Source organism: Hypanus sabinus, unplaced genomic scaffold (assembly GCF_030144855.1).
Source record: "Hypanus sabinus isolate sHypSab1 unplaced genomic scaffold, sHypSab1.hap1 scaffold_43, whole genome shotgun sequence".
NCBI lineage: Eukaryota > Metazoa > Chordata > Chondrichthyes > Myliobatiformes > Dasyatidae > Hypanus > Hypanus sabinus.
In genome coordinates, this window is record NW_026781307.1 from 2,166,110 (window position 1) to 2,189,584 (window position 23,475).

General features: G+C 60.3%; 1 protein-coding gene across 1 annotated transcript in view; it reads right to left on the bottom strand.

The window, feature by feature from the left end:
* The window catches only part of LOC132388882 (oxysterol-binding protein 1-like), an 82,636-nt gene that overhangs the window by 16,579 nt on the left and 42,582 nt on the right, over nucleotides 1-23,475 (bottom strand). The window contains exons 4-11 of the mRNA XM_059961316.1: nucleotides 22,685-22,883; nucleotides 21,807-21,918; nucleotides 21,188-21,242; nucleotides 17,533-17,712; nucleotides 13,348-13,593; nucleotides 11,717-11,837; nucleotides 8,751-8,854; nucleotides 4,098-4,193 (exon numbers count right to left, since the gene is read on the bottom strand). Of these exons, the coding sequence (XP_059817299.1) occupies nucleotides 4,098-4,193; nucleotides 8,751-8,854; nucleotides 11,717-11,837; nucleotides 13,348-13,593; nucleotides 17,533-17,712; nucleotides 21,188-21,242; nucleotides 21,807-21,918; nucleotides 22,685-22,883 (1,113 nt within the window). The remainder of the gene's footprint in view (nucleotides 1-4,097; nucleotides 4,194-8,750; nucleotides 8,855-11,716; nucleotides 11,838-13,347; nucleotides 13,594-17,532; nucleotides 17,713-21,187; nucleotides 21,243-21,806; nucleotides 21,919-22,684; nucleotides 22,884-23,475) is intronic.

Here is a 23,475-nt window from a genome sequence, read left to right on the forward strand (position 1 = left end):
TCGTGAGACCACACCTGGAGTCCTGTGTGCAGTTTTGGGCTTCTTATTTTAGAAAGGACATGCTGACATTGGAGAGGGTTCAGAGAAGATTCGCAAGAATGGTTCCAGGAATGAAAGGGTTACTGTATGAGGAACGTCTGGCAGCTCTTGGACAGTAATCCCTGGCGTCCAGGAGATCACAGGGAAACACTGCGAATGTGAAAAGGCCTGAACAGATTAGAGATGGCAAAGTTACTTCCCATGGCAGGGGAGTCTCAGACAAGAGGGCACGGCTTCAGGACTGAAGGACGTCCATTTACAACAGGGATGTGGAGAAATTTAGCCAGAGGGTGGTGAATCTGTGGAACTTGTTGCCACGAGCAGCTGTGGAGGCCGGGTCGTTGGGGGTATTTAAGGCAGAGATTGATAAGTTCTTGATTGCACATGGGATGAAAGGGTTATGGGGTGAAGGCAGTGGAGTGGGGATGACTGAAAGAATTGGATCAGCTCGTGATTGAATGGCAGAGCAGACTCGATGGGCCGAATGGCCTGCCCTGCACCAATATCTCATGGTCCAATCGAGAACGTGTCAGCCTCTGCCTTGACACTCGTCCTCCTCACCCGCCTGTGGCGGCGAATTCCACAGAATCACCACTCTGTGGCTAAAGAAATCCCTCCTCGTCTCCGTGCTGAAAGGACTCCCCTCTATTCTGAATCTGTACCCTCGGTGTTAGACTCCCCCACCAGAGGAGACGTCTTCCCCGCATCCACTCTATCGAGGCCTTTCACTAGGTTCCAGTGAGGTCCCCCCCTCCAACGCTCTTCACAAGACAGGGCCTCTGCACACACACACAACATGCTGGCAGAACGCAGCAGGCCCGGCAGCATCTACAGCGTAGGTGTCAAACTCAAGGCCCGCGGGCCATATTCGGCCCGGCGTACAATTCTATCCGGCCCGCGAGATCATTTTAGATAGATCTATTATTTTAATTATTAATGGCCCGGCGATACGAAGCCTATGATTGTGTTAATACCAATCATAAAAATAATGCTTGCTCAGCAGTCTTCATAAGAAACGGAATTTGCGAAGTAAAACACTTTGGAGTTATAGCAGAGACTGAGACACATGAGAACAGGCTGAAAAAACGGAGGCATTGAAAGCCGCGTTCGCCCGCGCCCGACTGATCCGGCCCGCGTGAAGCTGCATTTTGCCCAATCCGGCCCGTGACCTGAAATGAGTTTGACACCCCTGGTCTGCAGGGAGAAGTGCTGTCGACGTTTCGGGCCCAGACTCTTTCGCGAAGCTGCCTTGAAGCCCCTCCGGCGTCAGCACATTTGGGGGTGAGAGGGGAAAGGTTTGAAAGGGTCCCCCGGTGGGGGGGGGGGGCTGCCTCTCCCGCGCACGGAATGAGCTGTCGGGAGGCGGGGCCAATAGCATCGACAGTGGGTAGGCACGTTGATGGGAGACCGCTCAGTCAGAGGTACAGAGACGGGGTTCTCAGCCGATGCTCCACCCGCGCTAGTAACTTCCCCGGGAATTCCATGGGCTCCTATCTTGCTAAGCAGCCTCACGTGTGGCACCGTGTTAAAGGCCTTCTGAAAATCCAAGTACACCACGTCTACTGCACCTCCTTTGTCTACCCTGCTCGTGATTTCCTCAAAGAATTGCACTAGGATTGTCAGGCAAGATTTTCCTTTCAGGAAGCCATGCTGGTTTTGGCCTGTCTTGTCCTGTGCCTCCAGGTTCTCCGTAATCCCATCCCCAACAATCGATTCCAACAACTTCCCAACCACTGATGTCGAGCCAACAGGTCTGCAGTTTCCTTCCTGCTGCCTCCCACCATTCTTAAACAGCAGAGTAACATTTGCAATTTCCCAGACATCCGGTACAATGTCAGAATCTATCGATTCTTGAAAGATCATCGTTAATGCCTCCGAAATCTCTCCAGCTACTTCCTTCAGAACCCGAGGCTGCATTCCATCAGGTCTAGGAGATTTATCCACACTCGGACCATTAAGCTTCCTGACCACCTTCTCAGTCGTAATTTTCACTGCGCAAACCTCACTTCCCCGGCACCCTTGAATGCCCGGTGTAGTGCAGACGTCTCCCACTGTGAAGACTGATGCTACACGCGCATTCAGTTCCTCTGCCACCTCTGCGTCTCACATTACAGATTCTCCGGCGTCATTTCCTATTGGTCCTATATCTACCCTCGACTCCGTTTACCCCATCAGACAGGGAACGAAGGGGTAAGACCGTACGGAGAAGGAGCAGAATTAGGCCAGCTGACCGATTGAGTCTGCCCCGCCATTTCATCATGGCTGACCCAATTTTCCATCCCAGCGCCAGGGAAGGGTTAGAAATAGAAAGCTGGCTTGTATTAGGTCAGGAGTGCTATTTGGTAACTAGCAAGACACAATATATAGTATTGTTAAGAACCTTGCTAAGTATATATATGTGCCCAAGACTTTAAAAACTCAAAGAATTAAAAGTCTCCAAATGATGGGAAGCAAGACAACAGTAATGAAAAGCAAATGAATTAACCGCCTGTGCGATGGCCCCTGGCACGACCTCCAGCAGCCCCCACACCGGGAGCGAGGAAACGGGACTGGGAGACGGTGTCTCACACACACAGAACACGGGGAGCGAGGAGACGGGACTGGGAGATGGTGTCTCACACACACAGAACACGGGGAGCAAGGAGACGGGACTGGGAGACGGTGTCTCATACACACAATACGGGGAGCGAGGAGACGGGATTGGGAGACGGTGTCTCACACACAGAACACGGGGAGCGAGGAGACGGTGTCTCACACACACAGAACACAGGGAGTGAGGAGACGGGACTGGGAGACGGTGTCTCACACACACAGAACACGGGGAGCGAGGAGACGGGACTGGGAGACGGTGTCTCACACACACAGAACACGGGGAGCAAGGAGACGGGACTGGGAGACGGTGTCTCATACACACAATACGGGGAGCGAGGAGACGGGATTGGGAGACGGTGTCTCACACACAGAACACCGGGAGCGAGGAGACGGGACTGGGAGACGGTGTCACACACACAGAACACGGGGAGCGAGGAGGCGAGACTGGGAGACGGTGTCTCACACACAGAACACGGGGAGCGAGGAGGCGAGTCTGGGAGACGGTGTCTCACACACAGAACACGGGGAGCGAGGAGGCGGGACTGGGAGACGGTGTCTCACACACAGAACACGTGGAGCGAGGAGGCGGGACTGGGAGACGGTGTCTCACACACACAGAACACGGGGAGCGAGGAGACGGGACCGGGAGACGGTGTCTCACACACAGAACACGGGGAGCGAGGAGACGGGACTGGGAGACGGTGTCTCACACACATGGAACACAGGGAGTGAGGAGACGGGACTGGGAGACGGTGTCTCACACACACACAGAACATGGGGTGCGAGGAGACAGGACTGGGAGACGGTGTCTCACACACACAGAACACAGGGAGTGAGGAGACGGGACTGGGAGACGGTGTCACACACACAGAACACGGGGAGCGAGGAGACGGGACTGGGAGACGGTGTCCCACACACACAGAACACAGGGAGTGAGGAGACGGGACTGGGAGACGGTGTCTCAGACACACACAGAACACAGGGAGTGAGGAGACGGGACTGGGAGACGGTGTCTAAGACACACAGAACACGGGGAGCGAGGAGACGGTGTCTCACACACACACAACACGGGGAGCGAGGAGACGGGACTGGGAGACGGTGTCTCACACACAGAACACGGGAAGCGAGGAGACGGGACTACGAGACGGTCTCTCACACACACACAACAAGGGGAGCGAGGAGGCGGGACTGGGAGACGGTGTCTCACACACAGAACACGGGGAGCGAGGAGACGGGACTGGGAAACGGTGTCTCAGACACAGAACACGGGGAGCGAGGAGACGGGACTGGGAGACGGTGTCTCACACACAGAACACGGGGAGCGAGGAGACGGGACTGGGAAACGGTGTCTCAGACACAGAACACGGGGAGCGAGGAGATGGTGTCTCACACACACAGAACACAGGGAGCGAGGAGACGGGACTGGGAGATGGTGTCTCGCACACAGGACACGGGGAGCCCCCTACCTTTCGAGCCACGTCCCGGGAGAAATAGCTGTATGGTGCAAACTTCAAGTGGCACTTGTCGCCTGTGGTCTTGTTGACGATGTCAACTTCCCCGCTCTGCGGACAGGAGGGAGAGTCGGTGAGGCTGTTAGAGCGAGCTGGGGGGGGGGGGGGGGGGTGGGCAGAGAGAGACGGAGAGAGTGGAACGAGAGAGACGGGGACGGAGAGAGGGGGAATGAGAGAGACAGGGGACAGAGAGAGGGGGAACGAGAGAGACGGGGATGGAGAGAGACGGGGATGGAGAGAGGGGGAACAAGAGAGACAGGGGACGGAGAGAGGGGGAACGAGAGAGACGGGGATGGAGAGAGGGGGAATGAGAGAGACAGGGGACGGAGAGGGGGAACGAGAGAGACGGGACGGAGAGAGGGGGAACAAGAGAGACGGGAATAGAGAGAGGGGGAATGCCTGTGGTCTTGTTGACGATGTCAACTTCCCCGCTCTGCGGACAGGAGGGAGAGTCGGTGAGGCTGTTAGAGCGAGCTGGGGGGGGGGGGGGGGGTGGGCAGAGAGAGACGGAGAGAATGGAACGAGAGAGACGGGGACGTAGAGGAGGAACGAGAGAGACGGGGCGGAGAGAGACGGGGCGGAGAGAGACGGGGCGGAGAGAGACGGGCGGAGAGGGGGGAACGAGAGAGACGGGACAGAGAGGGGGAACGAGAGAGACGGGACTGAGAGAGGGGGAACGAGAGAGACGGGACTGAGAGAGGGGGAACGAGAGAGACCGGACAGATAGAGGGGGAACGAGAGAGACGGGACGGAGAGAGGGGGAACGAGAGAGACGGGACGGAGAGAGGGGGAACGAGAGAGACGGGACGGAGAGAGGGGGAACGAGAGAGACGGGACGGAGAGAGGGGGAACGAGAGAGACTGGACGGAGAGAGGGGGAACGAGAGAGACGGGACGGAGAGAGGGGGAACGAGAGAGACGGGACGGAGAGAGGGGGAACGAGAGAGACGGGACGGAGAGAGGGGGAACGACAGAGACGGGACGGAGAGAGGGGGAACGAGAGAGACGGGACGGAGAGAGGGGGAACGAGAGAGACGGGACGGAGAGAGGGGGATGGAGAGAGGGGGAATGAGAGAGACAGGGGACAGAGAGAGGGGGAATTAAAGAGACAGGGGACTGAGAGAGACGGGACTGAGAGAGGGGGAACAAGAGAGTTGGGGATGGAGAGAGGGGGAACGAGGGAGACGGGACGGAGAGAAGGGGAACGAGAGAGACGGGACTGAGAGAGACAAGAGACGGGCGGAGAGAGACGGGGCGGAGAGAGACGGGGCGGAGAGAGACGGGGCGGAGAGAGACGGGGCGGAGAGAGACGGGGCGGAGAGAGACGGGGCGGAGAGAGACGGGGCGGAGAGAGACGGGGCGGAGAGAGACGGGGCGGAGAGAGACGGGGCGGAGAGAGACGGGGCGGAGAGAGACGGGGCGGAGAGAGACGGGGCGGAGAGAGACGGGGCGGAGAGAGACGGGGCGGAGAGAGACGGGGCGGAGAGAGACGGGGCGGAGAGAGACGGGGCGGAGAGAGACGGGGCGGAGAGAGACGGGGCGGAGAGAGACGGGGCGGAGAGAGACGGGGCGGAGAGAGACGGGGCGGAGAGAGACGGGGCGGAGAGAGACGGGGCGGAGAGAGACGGGGCGGAGAGAGACGGGGCGGAGAGAGACGGGGCGGAGAGAGACGGGGCGGAGAGAGACGGGGCGGAGAGAGACGGGGCGGAGAGAGACGGGGCGGAGAGAGACGGGGCGGAGAGAGACGGGGCGGAGAGAGACGGGGCGGAGAGAGACGGGGCGGAGAGAGACGGGGCGGAGAGAGACGGGGCGGAGAGAGACGGGGCGGAGAGAGACGGGGCGGAGAGAGACGGGGCGGAGAGAGACGGGGCGGAGAGAGACGGGGCGGAGAGAGACGGGGCGGAGAGAGACGGGGCGGAGAGAGACGGGGCGGAGAGAGACGGGGCGGAGAGAGACGGGGCGGAGAGAGACGGGGCGGAGAGAGACGGGGCGGAGAGAGACGGGGCGGAGAGTGACGGGGCGGAGAGAGACGGGGCGGAGAGAGACGGGGCGGAGAGAAGACGGGGCGGAGAGAGACGGGGCGGAGAGAGACGGGGCGGAGAGAGACGGGGCGGAGAGAGACGGGGCGGAGAGAGACGGGGCGGAGAGAGACGGGGCGGAGAGGGGAGAACGAGAGAGACGGGACTGAGAGAGGGGGAACGAGAGAGACGGGACTGAGAGAGGGGGAACGAGAGAGACGGGACCTGAGAGAGGGGGAACGAGAGAGACGGGACTGAGAGAGGGGAACGAGAGAGACGGACGGAGAAGAGGGGGAACGAGAGAGACCGACGGAGAGAGGGGAACGAGAGAGACGGACAGAGAGAGGGGGAACGAGAGAGACGGGACGGAGAGAGGGGGAACGAGAGAGACGGGACGGAGAGAGGGGGAACGATAGAGACTGGACGGAGAGAGGGGGGGACCGAGAGAGACGGACGAGAGAGAGGGGAACGAGAGAGACGGACGGAGAGAGGGGGATGGAGAGAGGGGGAATGAGAGAGACAGGGGACGGAGAGAGGAGGATGGAGAGAGGGGGAATGAGAGAGAGGGGGAATGATGAGAGACAGGGGACAGAGAGAGGGGGAATTAAAGAGACAGGGGACTGAGAGAGAAGGGACTGAGAGAGGGGGAACGAGAGAGTTGGGGATGGAGAGAGGGGGAACGAGGGACGGAGAGAAGGGGAACGAGAGAGACGGGACTGAGAGAGACAGGAGACGGGGCGGAGGGAGACGGGGCGGAGGGAGACGGGGCGGAGGGAGACGGGGCGGAGGGAGACGGGGCGGAGGGAGACGGGGCGGAGGGAGACGGGGCGGAGGGAGACGGGGCGGAGGGAGACGGGGCGGAGGGAGACGGGGCGGAGGGAGACGGGGCGGAGGGAGACGGGGCGGAGGGAGACGGGGCGGAGGGAGACGGGGCGGAGGGAGACGGGACGGAGAGAGACGGGACGGAGAGAGACGGGGCGGAGAGAGACGGGGCGGAGAGGGGGGGAACGAGAGAGACGGGGACGGAGAGAGGGGGAACGAGAGAGACGGGACGGAGAGAGGGGGAACGAGAGAGATGGGGACGGAGAGGGGGAACGAGAGAGACGGGACAGAGAGAGGGGGAACGAGAGAGACGGGACAGAGAGGGGGAACGAGAGAGACGGGGACGGAGAGGGGGAACGAGAGAGACGGGACAGAGAGAGGGGGAACGAGAGAGACGGGACGGAGAGAGGGGGAACGAGAGAGACGGGACAGAGAGGGGGAACGATGAGAGACGGGACGGAGAGAGGGGAACGAGAGAGACGGGACGGAGAGAGGGGGATGGAGAGAGGGGGAATGAGAGAGACGGGATGGAGAGAGGGGAACGAGAGAGACGGGACGGAGAGAGGGGGATGGAGAGAGGGGGAATGAGAGAGACGGATGGAGAGAGGGGGAACGAGAGAGACGGGAGAGGGGAACGAGAGAGACGGGACAGAGAGGGGGAACAGAGGACGAGAGAGACGGGACAGAGAGGGGGAACGAGAGAGACGGGACGGAGAGAGGGGGATGGAGAGAGGGGGAATGAGAGAGACAGGGGACGGAGAGAGGGGAATGAGAGAGAGGGGGAATGAGAGAGAGGTGGGAATGAGAGAGAGAGGGGGAATGAGAGAGAGGGGGAATGAGAGAGAGGGGGAATGAGAGAGAGGGGGAATGAGAGAGAGGGGGAATGAGAGAGAGGGGGAATGAGAGAGAGGGGGAATGACGAGAGGGGGAACAGGGGAATGAGAGACAGGGGACAGAGAGAGGGGGAATTAAAGAGACAGGGGACTGAGAGAGATGGACTGAGAGAGGGGGAACGAGAGAGTTGGGGATGGAGAGAGGGGGAACGAGGAGACGGACGGAGAGAAGGGGAACGAGAGAGACGGGACTGAGAGAGACAGGAGACGGACAGAGACGGGACAGAGAGAGACGGGACGGAGGGAGACGGGACGGAGGGAGACGGGACGGAGAGAGACGGGACGGAGAGAGACGGGACGGAGAGAGACGGGACGGAGAGAGACGGGACGGAGAGAGACGGGACGGAGAGAGACGGGACGGAGAGAGGGGAAATGAGAGAGATGGGATGGAGGGAGGGGGCATGAGAGAGACAGGTGACGGGAGAGAGGGGGAACGAGAGAGACGGGATGGAGGGAGGGGGAACGAGAGAGATGGAGATGGAGAGGGGGTAATGAGAGAGACGGGATGGAGAGAGGGGGAATGAGAGAGACAGGTGACGGAGAGAGGGGGAACGAGAGAGACAGGGGACTGAGAGAGGGGGAACGAGAGAGATGGGACAGAGAGGGGGAACGAGAGAGACAGGACTGAGAGAGGGGGAACGAGAGAGACGGGACAGAGAGGGGGAACGAGAGAGACGGGACAGAGAGGGGGAACGAGAGAGACGGGGACAGAGAGGGGGAACGAGAGAGATGGGGGACCAAGAGAGGGGGAACGAGACAGCCAGGAGAGGAGGGAGAGTGCGGCGGGTGAGAACTGAGGTGGGGAAGGGGGGGAACATTACAAGAGAGAGGATGGGGCGGGAGGGGAGGAGGTCCCGAGAGGTGGCGGCGGCTTACCTGGTCGATCCAGAGCTTGCCGACGATGATGTTGTGGACGGTGGTGGTGACTTTCTTCCAGGTGTAGTGGTTTCCGCTCTGGTGGAAGGTGCAGTGGATGCTGCCTGCAGGGGGCGGGCGAACAGTCAGTGCCACCGGCCCCAGCCGACCCCCACCCCCAGGATCGGACCCTCGCCCAGTCACGGGACGACATACGACGGCCGACCTCCGGACCGTGGGAGGAAACCGGAGCCCCCGGAGGAAACCCGCGCAGATGTGTGGCGGCGGGGGGAGAACGCCGGAGCTAATTACTTCATTTTACATTCTAAACGCACAGGGTCCGCCTGGGACGCACCAGCGGAGGCAGGTATGTTTGGGACGTTTCAGAAACTCTTAGGCACGTGGGCGGAAGGATTGTTGAGGGCAGTCGGCTGTGCAGCTGCAAAGGGTCAGATCCATCGTGGAGCGGGTCAGCACCAACTCCGTGGGCCGAAGGGCCTGCAGAGCGTCGTACCGATTCACCTGCCTGCGTTTGACCTTGTGCTCCGCAGTCTCCCTTACCCCACCCCGTGGCTGGGTGACCAGGATATGCCCAACACAGCCACTCGGCTCAGAAACAGGCCGTGAAATGACAGACAGCATCGCATTTTCCTTCTTTACCTCAGGCTCAACCTGTGAACTAACGCTCTGGGAATCTTGTACGAGGACTCCCAAGTCCCTCTGCACCTCTGACGTTCGAACCTTCTCCCCATTTAGATAACAGTCCGCTCTATTCTTTTAACCAAAGTGCGTTCCCCAGCCCCATCTGAGTATGCCTTTTACACGTTGGAATCGTGCCTGCTTGTAACAATTCTTCTGCCAGCCCCTCTGTTTTTTTAAAAAAACAAACACACTCGCCCCTCTCCTTCACAGACCCGTCTCAATCCCACACACACACTGCCCCACCCCTCTCTGGGTGAAAACATTTGCCCCTCGGGTCTCTTCGATCCTACCCCACCCCCGCTCACATGAAACCTGTGCCTTCGGAAAGAGATTACGACCGTCCAGCTTAGCTACCCCCCCAACCCCACCAATGAGTTTATAAACCCCCCTCAAGTCATCCTCTCAGCCTCCTCCACTCCAGGGGAAACAGCCCCAGCCAGTCCAATCGCTCCTCATAACTCAAATCCTCCATTCCTGGCCACCTCCCTGCGAAACGACCTCGCTAACCCTCGCATTTAAGTGAGGGATCGTACAGAAACATATAAAGTTATGAAAGGGATACGCGAGATAAGAGGCCGGGAAGTGACAGGTGAGACCAGAACCGGGGCAGCATTGGCTCAAGATTCAGGGGGGTAGATTTAGGACGGAGGTGAGGAGGAACCGAGTGGAGAATCTATGGAATTTGCTGCCTTATGGGAGGGAACAGGGTGGGGGGGGGGGGGGGGGGAGAAAGGCAGGCAGGTGGAGATGAGTCCGTGGCCAGATCAGCCGCGATACTATTGAACGGCGGGGCAGGCTCGACGGGCCGAATGGCCGACTCCTGCTCCTATTTCTCACGAGCTGTCCCCTCCGTTCCGCCCAGCAACCCCCCCGATCCAACCCCAGCCTCATCACGGGGCAATTTACGGTGACCAGCGGGAGCCAACCCAGGCGGAAACACACACAAACCCCTAACAGGCAGTGGCGGGAATTGAACCCAGGCTGCGCTCCACTACCGGGCCGCCCTAATCTTTTCCGCAACCCCCCCCCCCCCCCCACCGTAATCGGACGGCTAGAAGCACCCGTCGCCGGACCCCGTTTGCTCGTGCCTGGCCTCGCTGTCGTTGCTCCTCTCCGTGCCTTTGCGGCGCGGCGGGCCGCGTCCCCGCAGCCTCTTCAGCGTTTTTGTGCGTTTTACTGCCAGCTCGAACCGGCACGAGGGAGCCGGCCGGACCCGAGCGAACCTGGGGCCTCTCGGCTCGAAGTCCGCGGCCGATGCCGCCACGCCGCCTGCACCCCCTCTCGGAACAAGCCTGTGCAAGTGCCTCGGAAACGCCGGCTGATCCCGCCATCAAGGACGTGGGGTGTGGAGTCGCAGGCTTTCTGGCAAAGTTTGCAGAGGGCAGGCGGAGGGGCTGAGGAGGCAACGCGATTGCGGCAGGGGCAAGTCGGAGAAGCAGCAGATGGAACGGCGTTGGGAAAAACGTTTTGGTAGAAGGAACAATAGTGTGATTATCATCTCACCGGGGAGAAGGTTCAAACGACAGAGGTACCAGGGGACTTGGGGGCTCACGTGCGAGGCTCCCAGGGGGTTAATTTAGCGGCCGAGTCTGCGGCGAAGAAGGCAGTCGTTGGGATTCATCCCGAGGGGAATGGCACGTACAAACAAGGAGACGATGCTGAGCCTGTGTAAGGCAGTAGCCGGGCCGCACGTGGGAGTGCTGCCGACGGTTCTGGGCCCCGTATCTCAGAGAGGATGTGTTGTCATCGGGGGACGTTCACGAGGACGGTTCCGGGAACGAAGGGGTTAACACGTGAGCAGCGTTCAGCAGCTTTGGGCCTGGACTCACTGGACTTTAGAAGAATGTGTGTGGGGGGGGGGGGGTCATTGAAACCTCCCGAATGTTGGAAGGACCGGATAGGGTGGATGTGGAGAGGATGTTTCCTACGGTGGGGGTACCCAGAACCAGAGGGCACAGCCTCGAGACTGAGGGGCGACCCTTTAGAACAGGGGTAAGGAGGGAGCGGTGAATCCGTGGAAGGCCCTGGCACAGACGGCAGTGGAGGCCAAGTCCGCGGGTGTACTTAAAGCAGAAGTCGATCCGTTTCCCGATCGGTCGGGACATGGCGAGAAGGCAGGTGTACGGGGTTGAGGGGGATCACTCCTCTCGCCGCCCACGGGAGCCCCCTCCCCCTCCACCCCGTTTTAGTCCCTCCTCTCCTACCTCAGAACCGGCCGACCCCTGACCCTCCCCCCCACCCCAGCCCCCGGGGAAACGAGGCGGCGGCTCCCCTCCCCGACTCACCCAGGGGCATGATGGAGAGGTACTTCCCGCGGAACTTGCTGGCGATGGCGATCTCCTGCCGCAGGGTCCAGCCGCACTTGGACTCCACGTGGTGGGCGGCCGCAGGGGGGTGGTGGCTCACCTGCGGGGTGGACAGGTCAGTCACTCGGTTTCTGGGGCCGGGGGAGAGAGAGAGGGAGGGGAGGAGGAGGTTGGGGGGAGAGGGAGGTCAGAGATTCCCCCGAGGTACACTGGAGGTTGGAGGGAAAGGGAAAGGTGCGGCACGGAGGAGGGAGGGAGGGAGGGAGAGGGTGTATCCCGTGGAGAGAGGGGGGAAGGTAGAGGCATGTTGCAGGGAGGAAGACTGGTCGAGGGGGAGGGGAGGGAGAGGGCAAGGGCGAGGGAGAGACATGAGCCACGGAGGGAAGGAGTCGTCTGCTGCTTGGAGGGAGGGCAGCGGGGAGGGAGGGCGAAGGGAGGAAAGTGACCCACGGAGGGAGAGGATGGGCTGCTGTGAAGAGGAGGGAGGGGGAAAGGAGGGCTTCCCGTGGAGGGAGGGGGGAAGTGGGTGGTGGGCGTCACATGGAGGGAGGGAGAAGACCTTCTCAAGGAGGGAGTTCCCTGGTGCTTGGGGGGAGGGAGAGGATGGGCTGCTGTGGAGGGAGGGAGAGGGAAGGTACAGAGGGAGGAGGGCTTCCGGTGGAAGGAGGGAGGGGGAAGGTGTCCTGCGGAGGAGGGTGGAGGTGAAGGAGAGGTTCCTGTGGAGGGAGGGAGGAAGGGGAAGACAGGAAGCTGTCCTGTGGGGGGAGAGGAGGGGTTCCCGTGGAGGGAGGGAGGGAGGGGAAGGTGTCCTGTGGGGGGAGAGGAGGGATTCCTGTGGAGGGAGGGAGGGAGGGGAAGGTGTCCTGTGGGGGGAGAGGACGGGTTCCTGTGGAGGGAGGGAGGGAGGGGAAGGTGTCCTGTGGGGGGAGAGGAGGGGTTCCTGTGGAGGGAGGGAGGGGAAGGTGTCCTGTGGGGGGAGAAGAGGGGTTCCTGTGGAGGGAGGGAGGGAGGGAGGGAGGGGAAGGTGTCCCGTGGGGGGAGAGGAGGGGTTCCTGTGGAGGGAGGGAGGGAGGGAGGGAGGGGAAGGTGTCCTGTGGGGGGAGAGGAGGGGTTCCTGTGGAGGGAGGGAGGGGAAGGTGTCCTGTGGGGGGAGAGGAGGGGTTCCTGTGGAGGGAGGGAGGGGAAGGTGTCCTGTGGGGGGAGAGGAGGGGTTCCTGTGGAGGGAGGGAGGGAGGGGAAGGTGTCCTGTGGGGGGAGAGGAGGGGTTCCTGCGGAGGGAGGGAGGGAGGGGAGGGAAGACAGGAAGGTGTCCTGCGGAGGAGGCCGGGGGGTAAAGGAGATGTTCCTGTGGAGGGAGGGAGGGAGGGGAGGGAAGACAGGAAGGTGTCCTGTGGGGGGAGAGGAGGGGTTCCCGTGGAGGGAGGGAGGGAGGGAGGGAGGGGAAGACAGGAAGGTGTCCTGTGGGGGGACAGGAAGGGTTCCTGTGGAGGGAGGGAGGGGAAGATGTCCTGTGGGGGGACAGGAAGGGTTCCCGTGGAGGGAGGACTTTCCCAGGGAGGAATGGGGGAAGGGGTTTCCTCGGTCGGGGAAGGGGGGGTCCCCCGCCTCACCTGCTCGCAGATGGAGCGGAAGCCCTCCTCGTCGAGCCGGTCCAGCTCGAAGGTCTCGCCCAGCAGGGGGTTGAAGGGTTTGCCGGTGCGGTACACGGTGGTGGAGTAGGAGGAGACGGTGAAGGCCGCCACGTAGCAGAGCTGCTCCAGGGAGCTCTCGCACTTGGAGGCTCGGTCCAGAAGGTCGTGGTACTCCAGGTCCTCGGTCAGCCGCTGGAGCATGGACAGCGGCTCGTTGAAGTTCACCTGCACCGCGAGGGGAAACAATTCATTCCGTTCAGCCATCTCCCTCTCCCTCGTTTATCGAGGCCCTCAGAATTAACCTACAACCTAACGGATCAACTGCGCTCTTTGGGATGATTCCTCAAAGTGCCCGCGGTATTTCTTTGTCTGACCAACATGTTATAGACAATAGACGATAGGTGCAGAAGTAGACCATTCGGCCCCTCGAGTCTGCACCGCCATTCTGAGATCATGGCTGATCATTCACTATCAATTCCCAGTCCCTGCCTTATCCCCATATCCCTTGATTCCCCTATCCATCAGATATCTATCCAGCTCCTTCTTGAAAGCATCCAGAGAATTGGCCTCCACCGTCTTCCGAGGCAGTGCATTCCACACCTCCACAACTCTCTGGGAGAAGAAGCTCTTCCTCAACTCTGTTTTAAATAACTGACCTCTTATTCTCAATCCATGCCCTCTGGTACTGGACTCTCCCAACATCTGGAACATATTTCCTGCCTCAATCCTATCAAATCCTTTAATTATCTTAAACGTTTCAATCAGATCCCCTCTCAATCTCCTCAATTCCAGTCAATATGTCACACTGATAGCGAGGAGGGCCATCTTGTCGAAGTGGGAGGACTCGTCGGTTCCCACTCTGTCACGGTGCTTCTCTCAGGCGACGTAACGTCTTAGTTTGGGGAAAATTAGAAGTCAAACCTTTGACCCTGTGTTTGATTTTGAGAAAAGGCGGGGTTCGTTTGCTGGTTACTATCGCTTGAGTTAGCTGGTAGATCTCCTCCACGACCTAATTGTAAATTTTGGTATAATTGCTTTATGCTGCTGGTTTGATGTTGATCTTCAGAAGCTTTTTGTGTGACGCACGGCTCCGGGGTGACGCAACACCTCACGGGTCCTTTATTTTCCCCCTCACTTTTTTCTTGCTTTATTAAGGGTTTTTTTTGTGTCACCATATCTTTCAATCCTTAACTTTTCCCTTTTGAGACATTGTCAGTGTCACTAACTTCGACGTACTCCTGTTATTTTCCATAACGATGATAATAAAAAGATTTGAAGAGTTTATTTATGCTACTCGCGTCGGGAAGCGCACAGCCGAAGGCGTCGTTTCGGGCCCTTGGAAACGGCTCGTCGTGAAGAGGATCGGAGTTTAATCTCCCTCGCAGGGGAAAATCGGCCAACGCTGGAAGTCCAAGCGACACACGCACAAAATGCTGGAGGAACTCAGCAGGCCAGGCCGCATCGGTGGGAAAGAGTAAAAGGGTCGAACGTTTCGGGCCCAGACCCTTCGTCAGGAGGTGACTGAAGGGCCTTGTGCCTGAAACGTCGACTGTGTGTGCTTTTATCCACCCCCCGCCACACAGACGCTGCCCGGCCTGCTGAGTTCCTCCAGGATTTTGTGTGTGCATGCGTGCGTTGCTTTGGATTTCCAGCGTCTGCAGAGTCGCTCTCGCCTGCGTACGTCGGTTCACGAAGGCCAAAGTCCCGAAGAGCTTCTCTCTGCTCTCTGGGTTCCCTGTGGCCCAGACCAGACCAGGCCTGAGGGACAACCCGGCAGGGTCCACGACCGAAGATTCAAGCTCACTCGCCCCACGCGGCAAAATCCGCCGTGCTGCGTCAACGCCCGACCGCGGCTCGGCAGATCAACCGGCGGCGGAGCGGGAACAGCAGAACGCGGCCCGGTCCCTCCCTCCCTTCCCCCCCGCCACTGCCCTCCAATTCTGGAGCAGGCTGGGCCTCCAGCCTCCGTCATGGACTCGCAGATTCCAGCCTCCGACCTCCCCAGGATCGGGCCTCGGCCTCTCGCTCTCGTTGGCGGTCCCGGCCCCGCACACCCTCCCCTCCCCACCGTTTCCCAGCGCCAGTCGCCGGCAAAGCGGTTCCCGCGAAGCCCCTGCATTTCCCCGCCTCCCTCCACCGCTTGCTCGCTCCTCACCGAGGTCACGGTACGCCTCCTGCCCTCTCCCCCCCCCCCCCACTCCCGTTCCCCTGCCGCTATCTTCGCTGCAACCAGCGATTTAATCGTTTATCGAGATACAGCGCGGAGGCGGCGCTTCCCGCCCTTTCAACCCCGAGGATACCCGATCCCAGAGGCGGGACAACTCACGGGGACCGATCAACCGGTAAGCCTTGGGAGTGACCAGAGGAAACCCGGGCGGTCACGGGGGGGGGGGGGGAATCTCCCCCGCTTCCCCTCCCTGCAACGACGCCTCATCCTGCCCCCTCCTAATGCCCCACCCGGGTAAACTGCATCGACCAGGAGAAGCGGGGCACATGCTGTACCCCACCTCCACTCCCCAAACGCCTCGTCCGCCTTGGGAACACCAGAAATTTGCCACAAACCATCCCTCACCGGCATGGGGATACGGGACAGCTCCCCTACCCCTCCCTCCCTCCCTCACTCTCTCCTCACCGGCATGGGGATTCGAGACAGCTCCCCTACCCCTCCCTCGCTCTCTCCTCACCGGCATGGGGATACGGGACAGCTCCCCTATCCCTCCCTCCCTCCCTCTCTCCTCACCGGCATGGGGATACGGGACAGCTCCCCTACCCCTCCCTCCCTCTCTCCTCAACGGCATGGGGATACGGGACAGCTCCCCTATCCCTCCCTCCCTCTCTCCTCACCGGCATGGGGATACGGGACAGCTCCCCTACCCCTCCCTCCCTCTCTCCTCACCGGCATGGGGATACGGGACAGCTCCCCTACCCCTCCCTCCCTCTCTCCTCACCGGCATGCGGATACGGGACAGCTCCCCTACCCCTCCCTCGCTCCCTCGCTCTCTCCTCACCGGCATGGGGATACGGGACAGCTCCCCTATCCCTCCCTCCCTCCCTCACTCTCTCCTCACCGGCATGGGGATACGGGACAGCTCCCCTACCCCTCCCTCCCTCCCTCACTCTCTCCTCACCGGCATGGGGATACGAGACAGCTCCCCTACCCCTCCCTCCCTCTCTCCTCACCGGCATGGGGATACGGGACAGCTCCCCTACCCCTCCCTCCCTCTCTCCTCACCGGCATGGGGATACGGGACAGCTCCCCTATCCCTCCCTCCCTCCCTCACTCTCTCCTCACCGGCATGGGGATACGGGACAGCTCCCCTATCCCTCCCTCGCTCTCTCCTCACCGGCATGGGGATACGTGACAGCTCCCCTACCCCTCCCTCGCTCTCTCCTCACCGGCATGGGGATACGGGACAGCTCCCCTATCCCTCCCTCCCTCCCTCACTCTCTCCTCACCGGCATGGGGATACGGGACAGCTCCCCTATCCCTCCCTCCCTCCCTCACTCTCTCCTCACCGGCATGGGGATACGGGACAGCTCCCCTATCCCTCCCTCCCTCCCTCACTCTCTCCTCACCGGCATGGGGATACGGGACAGCTCCCCTATCCCTCCCTCCCTCTCTCCTCACCGGCATGGGGATACGGGACAGCTCCCCTACCCCTCCCTCCCTCGCTCTCTCCTCACCGGCATGGGGATACGGGACAGCTCCCCTACCCCTCCCTCCCTCCCTCTCTCCTCAACGGCATGGGGATACGGGACAGCTCCCCTACCCCTCCCTCGCTCTCTCCTCACCGGCATGGGGATACGGGACAGCTCCCCTACCCCTCCCTCCCTCTCTCCTCAACGGCATGGGGATACGGGACAGCTCCCCTACCCCTCCCTCGCTCTCTCCTCACTGGCATGGGGATACGGGACAGCTCCCCTACCCCTCCCTCCCTCTCTCCTCAACGGCATGGGGATACGGGACAGCTCCCCTACCCCTCCCTCGCTCCCTCGCTCTCTCCTCACCGGCATGGGGATACGGGACAGCTCCCCTACCCCTCCCTCGCTCTCTCCTCACCGGCATGGGGATACGGGACAGCTCCCCTATCCCTCCCTCGCTCTCTCCTCACCGGCATGGGGATACGGGACAGCTCCCCTATCCCTCCCTCGCTCTCTCCTCACCGGCATGGGGATACGGGACAGCTCCTTGCCGATGCAGTTCTTCATGATGCTCCAGAGGTTGAGGCTGTAGTTGGGCTTGTCCGGGATCCTCGTCCGCCGGTTCCGCTTAACCGCCATCTCCTTGAAGGAGCCCTCCAGGGTGGTGGAGCTGCTCGCTGCTGACAGCGGGTCCTCCAAGGCCTGGGGAGAGCGCGGAGGCAGGGAGGGAGGGGGAGAGGCAGCGAGAGCGAGGGAGAGAGAGAGGATGCAGGGGAAGAAAGACAGAGAAGGGGAGGGAGGGTAGCGAGAGAAACAGAGTGGTACGGGGGGAGAGAGTGGGGTTATGAGATCGAGGGGAGATCAAGAAGGGTGTGACGAGGGGAGATCGAGGGAGAGAGGGAGGGTGTGATGAGGGGAGATCGAGGGGGAGAGGGAGATTGTGACGAGGGGAGATCGTGGGAGAGATGGAGGGTGTGACGAGGGGAGATCGTGGGAGAGAGGGAGGGTGTGACGAGGGGAGATCGAGGGGGAGACGGAGATTGTGACGAGGGGAGATCGGAGAGAGGGAGGGTGTGACAAGGGGAGATCGTGGGAGAGAGGGAGGGTGTGACGAGGAGGGGGGAGGGGGATGGGCAGAGAGGGAGATTGTGACGAGGGGAGATCGTGGGAGAGAGGGAGGGTGTGACAAGGGGAGATCGAGGGGGAGAGGGAGATTGTGACAAGGGGAGATCGTGGGAGAGAGGCAGGGTGTGACGAGGGGAGATCGAGGGGGAGAGGGAGATTGTGATGAGGGGAGATCGTGGGAGAGAGGAAGGGTGTGACGAGGGGAGATCGAGGGGGAGAGGGAGATTGTGACGAGGGGAGATCGTGGGAGAGAGGGAGGTTGTGACGAGGGGAGATCGAGGGGGAGAGGGAGATTGTGACGAGGGGAGATCATGGGAGAGAGGGAGGGTGTGATGAGGGGAGATCGAAGGGGAGAGGGAGATTGACGAGGGAAGATCATGGGAGAGATAGAGGGTGTGACGAGGGGAGATCATGGGAGAGAGGGAGGGTGTGACGAGGGGAGGGGGAGGGCAGGACGAGGAAAGGGGGAGGTTGTGATGAGGGGAGATCGAGGGAGAGAGGGAGGGTGTGACAAGGGGAGGGGGAGGGCAGGATGAGGAGAGAGGGAGGTTGTGATGAGGGGAGATCAAGGGAGAGAGGGAGAGCAAGAGGAGAAGACAGGGGGACAGAGGTTCGGGGAGGGGAGACAGAGTAAAAGAGGTCAGACACAGATCCTGGTATCTAACGGCGGGACGTGAGAGGCACGGAGGTGAAGGTTGCACTGAGGCTTCACCCTGAACAGCAGAACCAGCCCCAATATCGTGAGCAGGCCTCGCATCTCCCCATTCCCACAACGTCCTGTCCCAGACAGGTCATTGATCGTATCTGTGGACCGGCGCTGTCAGTGGGTGTGGGCACACTCCAATTCCCGTCCTGTAGGGTCAGACCAATGCCCGACTCCCCACCCGAGCACTGGTGAGCGGTCTGGAGTGGAGATGGAGGTCTGCCATTGTGGGGAGGGATTGGACGTCCGGGCCCTGGAGATGGAGCTCGTCAGCCTGGGAAGGCAGTCCACCTAGGAGAGGGGAAACTCTTGATTTCAAACCTCCGCTGCCTTGTGGCCATACCCACTCATGGGAAAGGCTTCGGGAGTGAACCCTGAGGACAAATCCGGAGCTGGAGTCCCTAAGGCAGTCCGACGTTTCCTTCAACCTCGTCCTGGCAACTCCAGCGACGTCACCGGTGCCAAGCTGTATCAGCCCTTGCCCTTCCCTTGGGCAACACCGGTGGCATGGAGAGGGGAGACTCGCTGCACGGGCAACTGCCGGTCTCCCATACAACCTAGCCCAGGCCTGCGTGCTGGAGACCTTCCAAGGTGCAAATCCATGGTCTCACAAGACTAACGGATGCCACCATATCTCTTTAAAGGCCCTATCGTATCCGCCTCCACTATCGTCGCCGGCAGCCCATTCCACGCGCTCACCACTCTCTGGGTAAAAACCTACCCCTGACATCTCCCTCTGTACCTACTGCCCAGTACCTTAAACCTGTGTCCTCTTGTGGCAACCATTTCAGCCTCTGTCTATCCACACGGTCAATGCCTCTCATCATCTATCATGTCACCTCTCATCCTCCGTCGCTCCGAGGAGAAAAGGCCAAGTTCACTCCACCTATTCTCATAAGGCACGCTCCCCGATCCAGGCAACGTCCTTGTAGATCTCCTCTGCACTCTCCCTGCCAGAGCCACGTCCTTCCCGTGGCGAGGCGACCAGAGCAGAACGAGTGGGGTCCGGCCGAGGTCCTGCACAAGCTGCAACGTTACCTCTCGGCTCCTGAACTCCATTCCTTCCCCTTTCCTCTCGGACTCCTCCCTTCTGCAAGCCGTCACCTCTTCCGCGCATCGCCTCCCAGCCTCTCGCTTCATCCCTGGTACCCCACCCCCCCCCCCCCCCCCCACCTGCCGACCTCATACCCCCTCTCTCCGGAGACCTCCTTACTCCTACTTCATCTCCCAGCCCCCCACTATCGACCGCTGATTCCCGTCCGGCGACGGAGCCCGGCCTGCCGAATCCCTCCGGCCACTTCGGACCGTGAGGGGGGAATCAGACCACTCGGCCCGTCCGGTCTGCTCTGCCGTTTCCCTCTCAACCCCATTCTCCCGCCTTCTCCCCGTAACCTCTGACTGATCAGGAAGCCATCAATCTCAATGACCTGCCTCCCCACGGCAATGAATTCCACAGACTCACCAGCCCCTGGCTAAAGGAATTCCTCCTCGTCCCCGTCCTAAACGGACGGGCCTCTATTCTGTGCCCGTGCCGCTGGTCCGAGACTGCAGGAAACATCCCATCTGCGTGCACTCAATCCAGGCCGTATAATATTCAGTAGGTTTCGACGAGTACTGCGTGCGGTTCTGGTCTCCTCACTTGAGGAAGGATAGACTGGCTCTGGAGGCGGTGCAGGGGAGGCTCACCAGGTTGACTCCAGAGACGAGGAGGTTAGACTGTGAGGAGAGATTGATTTGCCTGGGAAGGTACTCACTTGAATTTAGGATGAGAGGAAACATTTAAAATTATGAAAGGGATAGATCAGATAGAGGCAGGAAAGTTGTTTCCAGTGGTAGGTGAGACTAGAACGAGGGGACGTAGCCTCAAGATTCGGGGGGAGTAGATTACGGACGGAGATGAGGAGGAACTGCTTCTCCCAGAGAGTGGAGAATCTGTGGAATTCTCCGCCCGATGAAGCAGTGGAGGCTGCCTCAGTAAATATAGTTAAGACAAGGTTGGATAGTTTTTTTCACGGTAGGGGAATTGAGGGTTATGGGGAAAAGGCAGGTGGGTGGAGATGAGTCCGTGGCCAGATCAGCCTCGATCTTACTGAATGGCGGGGACAGGCCCCCGATCCTTTCCAAGTAAATGCACCTCTCCGACTGCCATTTGAAGGTAGTTACTGCATCCAATTGCACCGGCAGCTCATTCCACACGCTCACCGCACACTCAGCCGAAAACCGACCCTTCAAGACGCCAGAAAGCGTATCCCCTCACTCAGCCCAGGAGAGGAACCCCTCCCCACGGGGGCCGGGGGGAGCCCCCCCACCCCGCTCAGACCCCACACAGATCTCGGCGGGACCACTCACCTGATCGTCGAAGCCACCCTCGCTGCTGGCACCACTGATGTTGCTGCCGGTCCGCCTGTGGGGAGAGAGTCCGTGAGACTGACAGACAGTCAGAATGACAGACACACAGAGACAGAGAGACAGTCAGAATGACAGACACACAGAAAGGGAGTCAGTCAAACTGACAGACAGAGAGACAGTCAGAATGACAGACACACACAGACAGAAAGACAGTCGGAATGACAGACACACAGAGACAGAAAGACAGTCGGAATGACAGACACACAGAAAGGGAGTCAGTCAGACTGACGGACAGAGAAACAGTCAGAATGACAGACAGAGAGACAGTCGGAATGACAGACACAAAGAGACAGAGATACAGTCCGGCTGACACACAGAAAGGGAGACAGTCAGACTGACACACATACATTAAGACAGTCAGACGGACGAACAGAAAGACGGAGATGGAGTGGGTGGGGGACTGAGACAGACGGGGTGGGGTGACATGGAGAATTGTCCTCCCCACAGGAACTCTGGAAGGGATGGGATACCACTGGTGGTGGGAAGTTGCATCTGTGCCCCCGTTTCCCCCCCCCACCCCGCCCCATGGCCAGATGCCTCTGGCAGGGCAGACACCCACCTGTGGTATCGGGCATCGGCCTGAACAGTGATGAACTCTGCCACGTCCTCCATGGCGTCAAAGAATTCATTCTCGTCATCCTCGTCGCTGAGATCCCGGCTGTTCCCGCTCCCTGCGGGACAAGGGGACAGGCATCAGTGTGAGAGGGGCAGGGATGGGGGAGGGGTTGACAAGGAGATGTGGTCCACCGGTGGGGGAATGTCTTTCTCCTAATCCCTGTCCCTAAACCCTAATCCGACCACACATCCCTAAACCCTAATCTGACTTCTAACTCCCCACATCCCTGTCCCTAAACCCTAATCTGGCCTTAATTCCCCACATCCCTGTCCGTGAACCCAAATCTGGCTCTAACTCCCTACATCCCTGTCCCTGAACACTAATCAGGCCTCTAACTCCCCACAACTGTCACTAAAGCCTAACTTGATCTCTAACTCCCCACTGCTTCATCGGGCAGAGAATTCCACAGATCCTCCTCTCTTTGGGAAAAGCAGTCCCTCCTCATCACCGTCCGTAACCTACCCCTCCAAATCTTGAGGCTGTGCCTCCCACCAATGGAAACGACTTTCCTGCCTCCGTCTTATCTACCCCCTTTCATAGTTTCACCTGTCTCCATAGGACCTCCTCTCACCGTTCTAAATTCCAGTGAGTATGGCCCTCGGCGACTCAAATCCCTCCTCGCAGTCCAACCCCCTCGTCTCTGGCATCGACCCGGCAACCCCAGTGACCCTGTCCTACCTCTGCCCCCCCCCCCCCCCCCCCGTCTCTGTCTCACAAGTGCCCCGGTCATACCTGCCTTTACCCCGTTCCACGCGCGTGGGGGAAAACTCCCCTGTGTGCCGCTCCCCTCCCCCCTCAGACCCCGGGCCCCCGACGCTCACCCTTGGCGGATCCGGCGTGGGGGACGGTGCTCGACGGGAGGAGGGTGGCCCCGCGGAAGGCCCGCTCCAGGTTGTTGTGCTGCTTGGCCAGCTGCTCGAGGGTCTCCTCCAGCCGGATCCGCTGCTCCCGCTCGTGCTGGAGGGCCCGTTGCCACTTGCGGCTGTGGCCCTGCGCCAGGAGCAGGAAGTCCCGGCACGCCTGGTGGGGGGGGAGACAGAAACACGAAGATAAATTACAGCCGGCCTTCCTCATCCGCGCACAAGGGGGTTCTTCTTTCGTGTTACTGTTCAGGCTAATGAAACGGCTTCTCTGGCTTGTCAGCCACTGAGGAAGTGCTTCTGCCTCGCAGCTTGCTTGGGTGATGATAAATGAGAGAGAAAATTGCATTCATTTGCTGACCAATTGGGACAGACGTTCTTCTTTCTCGTGTGCCCGTAAGCTCTCGCTTCTCGCGGGCTTTGGGGTAAGGAGGCGCGATGGGGACCGAGAGAGAGCCGACGCGATGCCGTCAGCCGGGCGACGGGGCAGACCCCAGGCGGGAGTCCAAGGCCCGGGGTCGCAGGCGAGGAGGGGAGGGCAGGCCCGAGTGCAGCGCTTGGTCGAACACTGAGGGCGTGCCCATTCGTGGGTCGGCGGAGTTCGGAGGACATCGACTGGAGGAAGGGGGACCCAGTTCTGTAAGAGCTCCAACGACTCGTGCACAAACCGGTTAATAATAATGGCGCCTGTTCCTCTCTTTTTTAAAAAAAAAACAGTGGAACAGTTCTGATTTTAACCATATGACAATTAC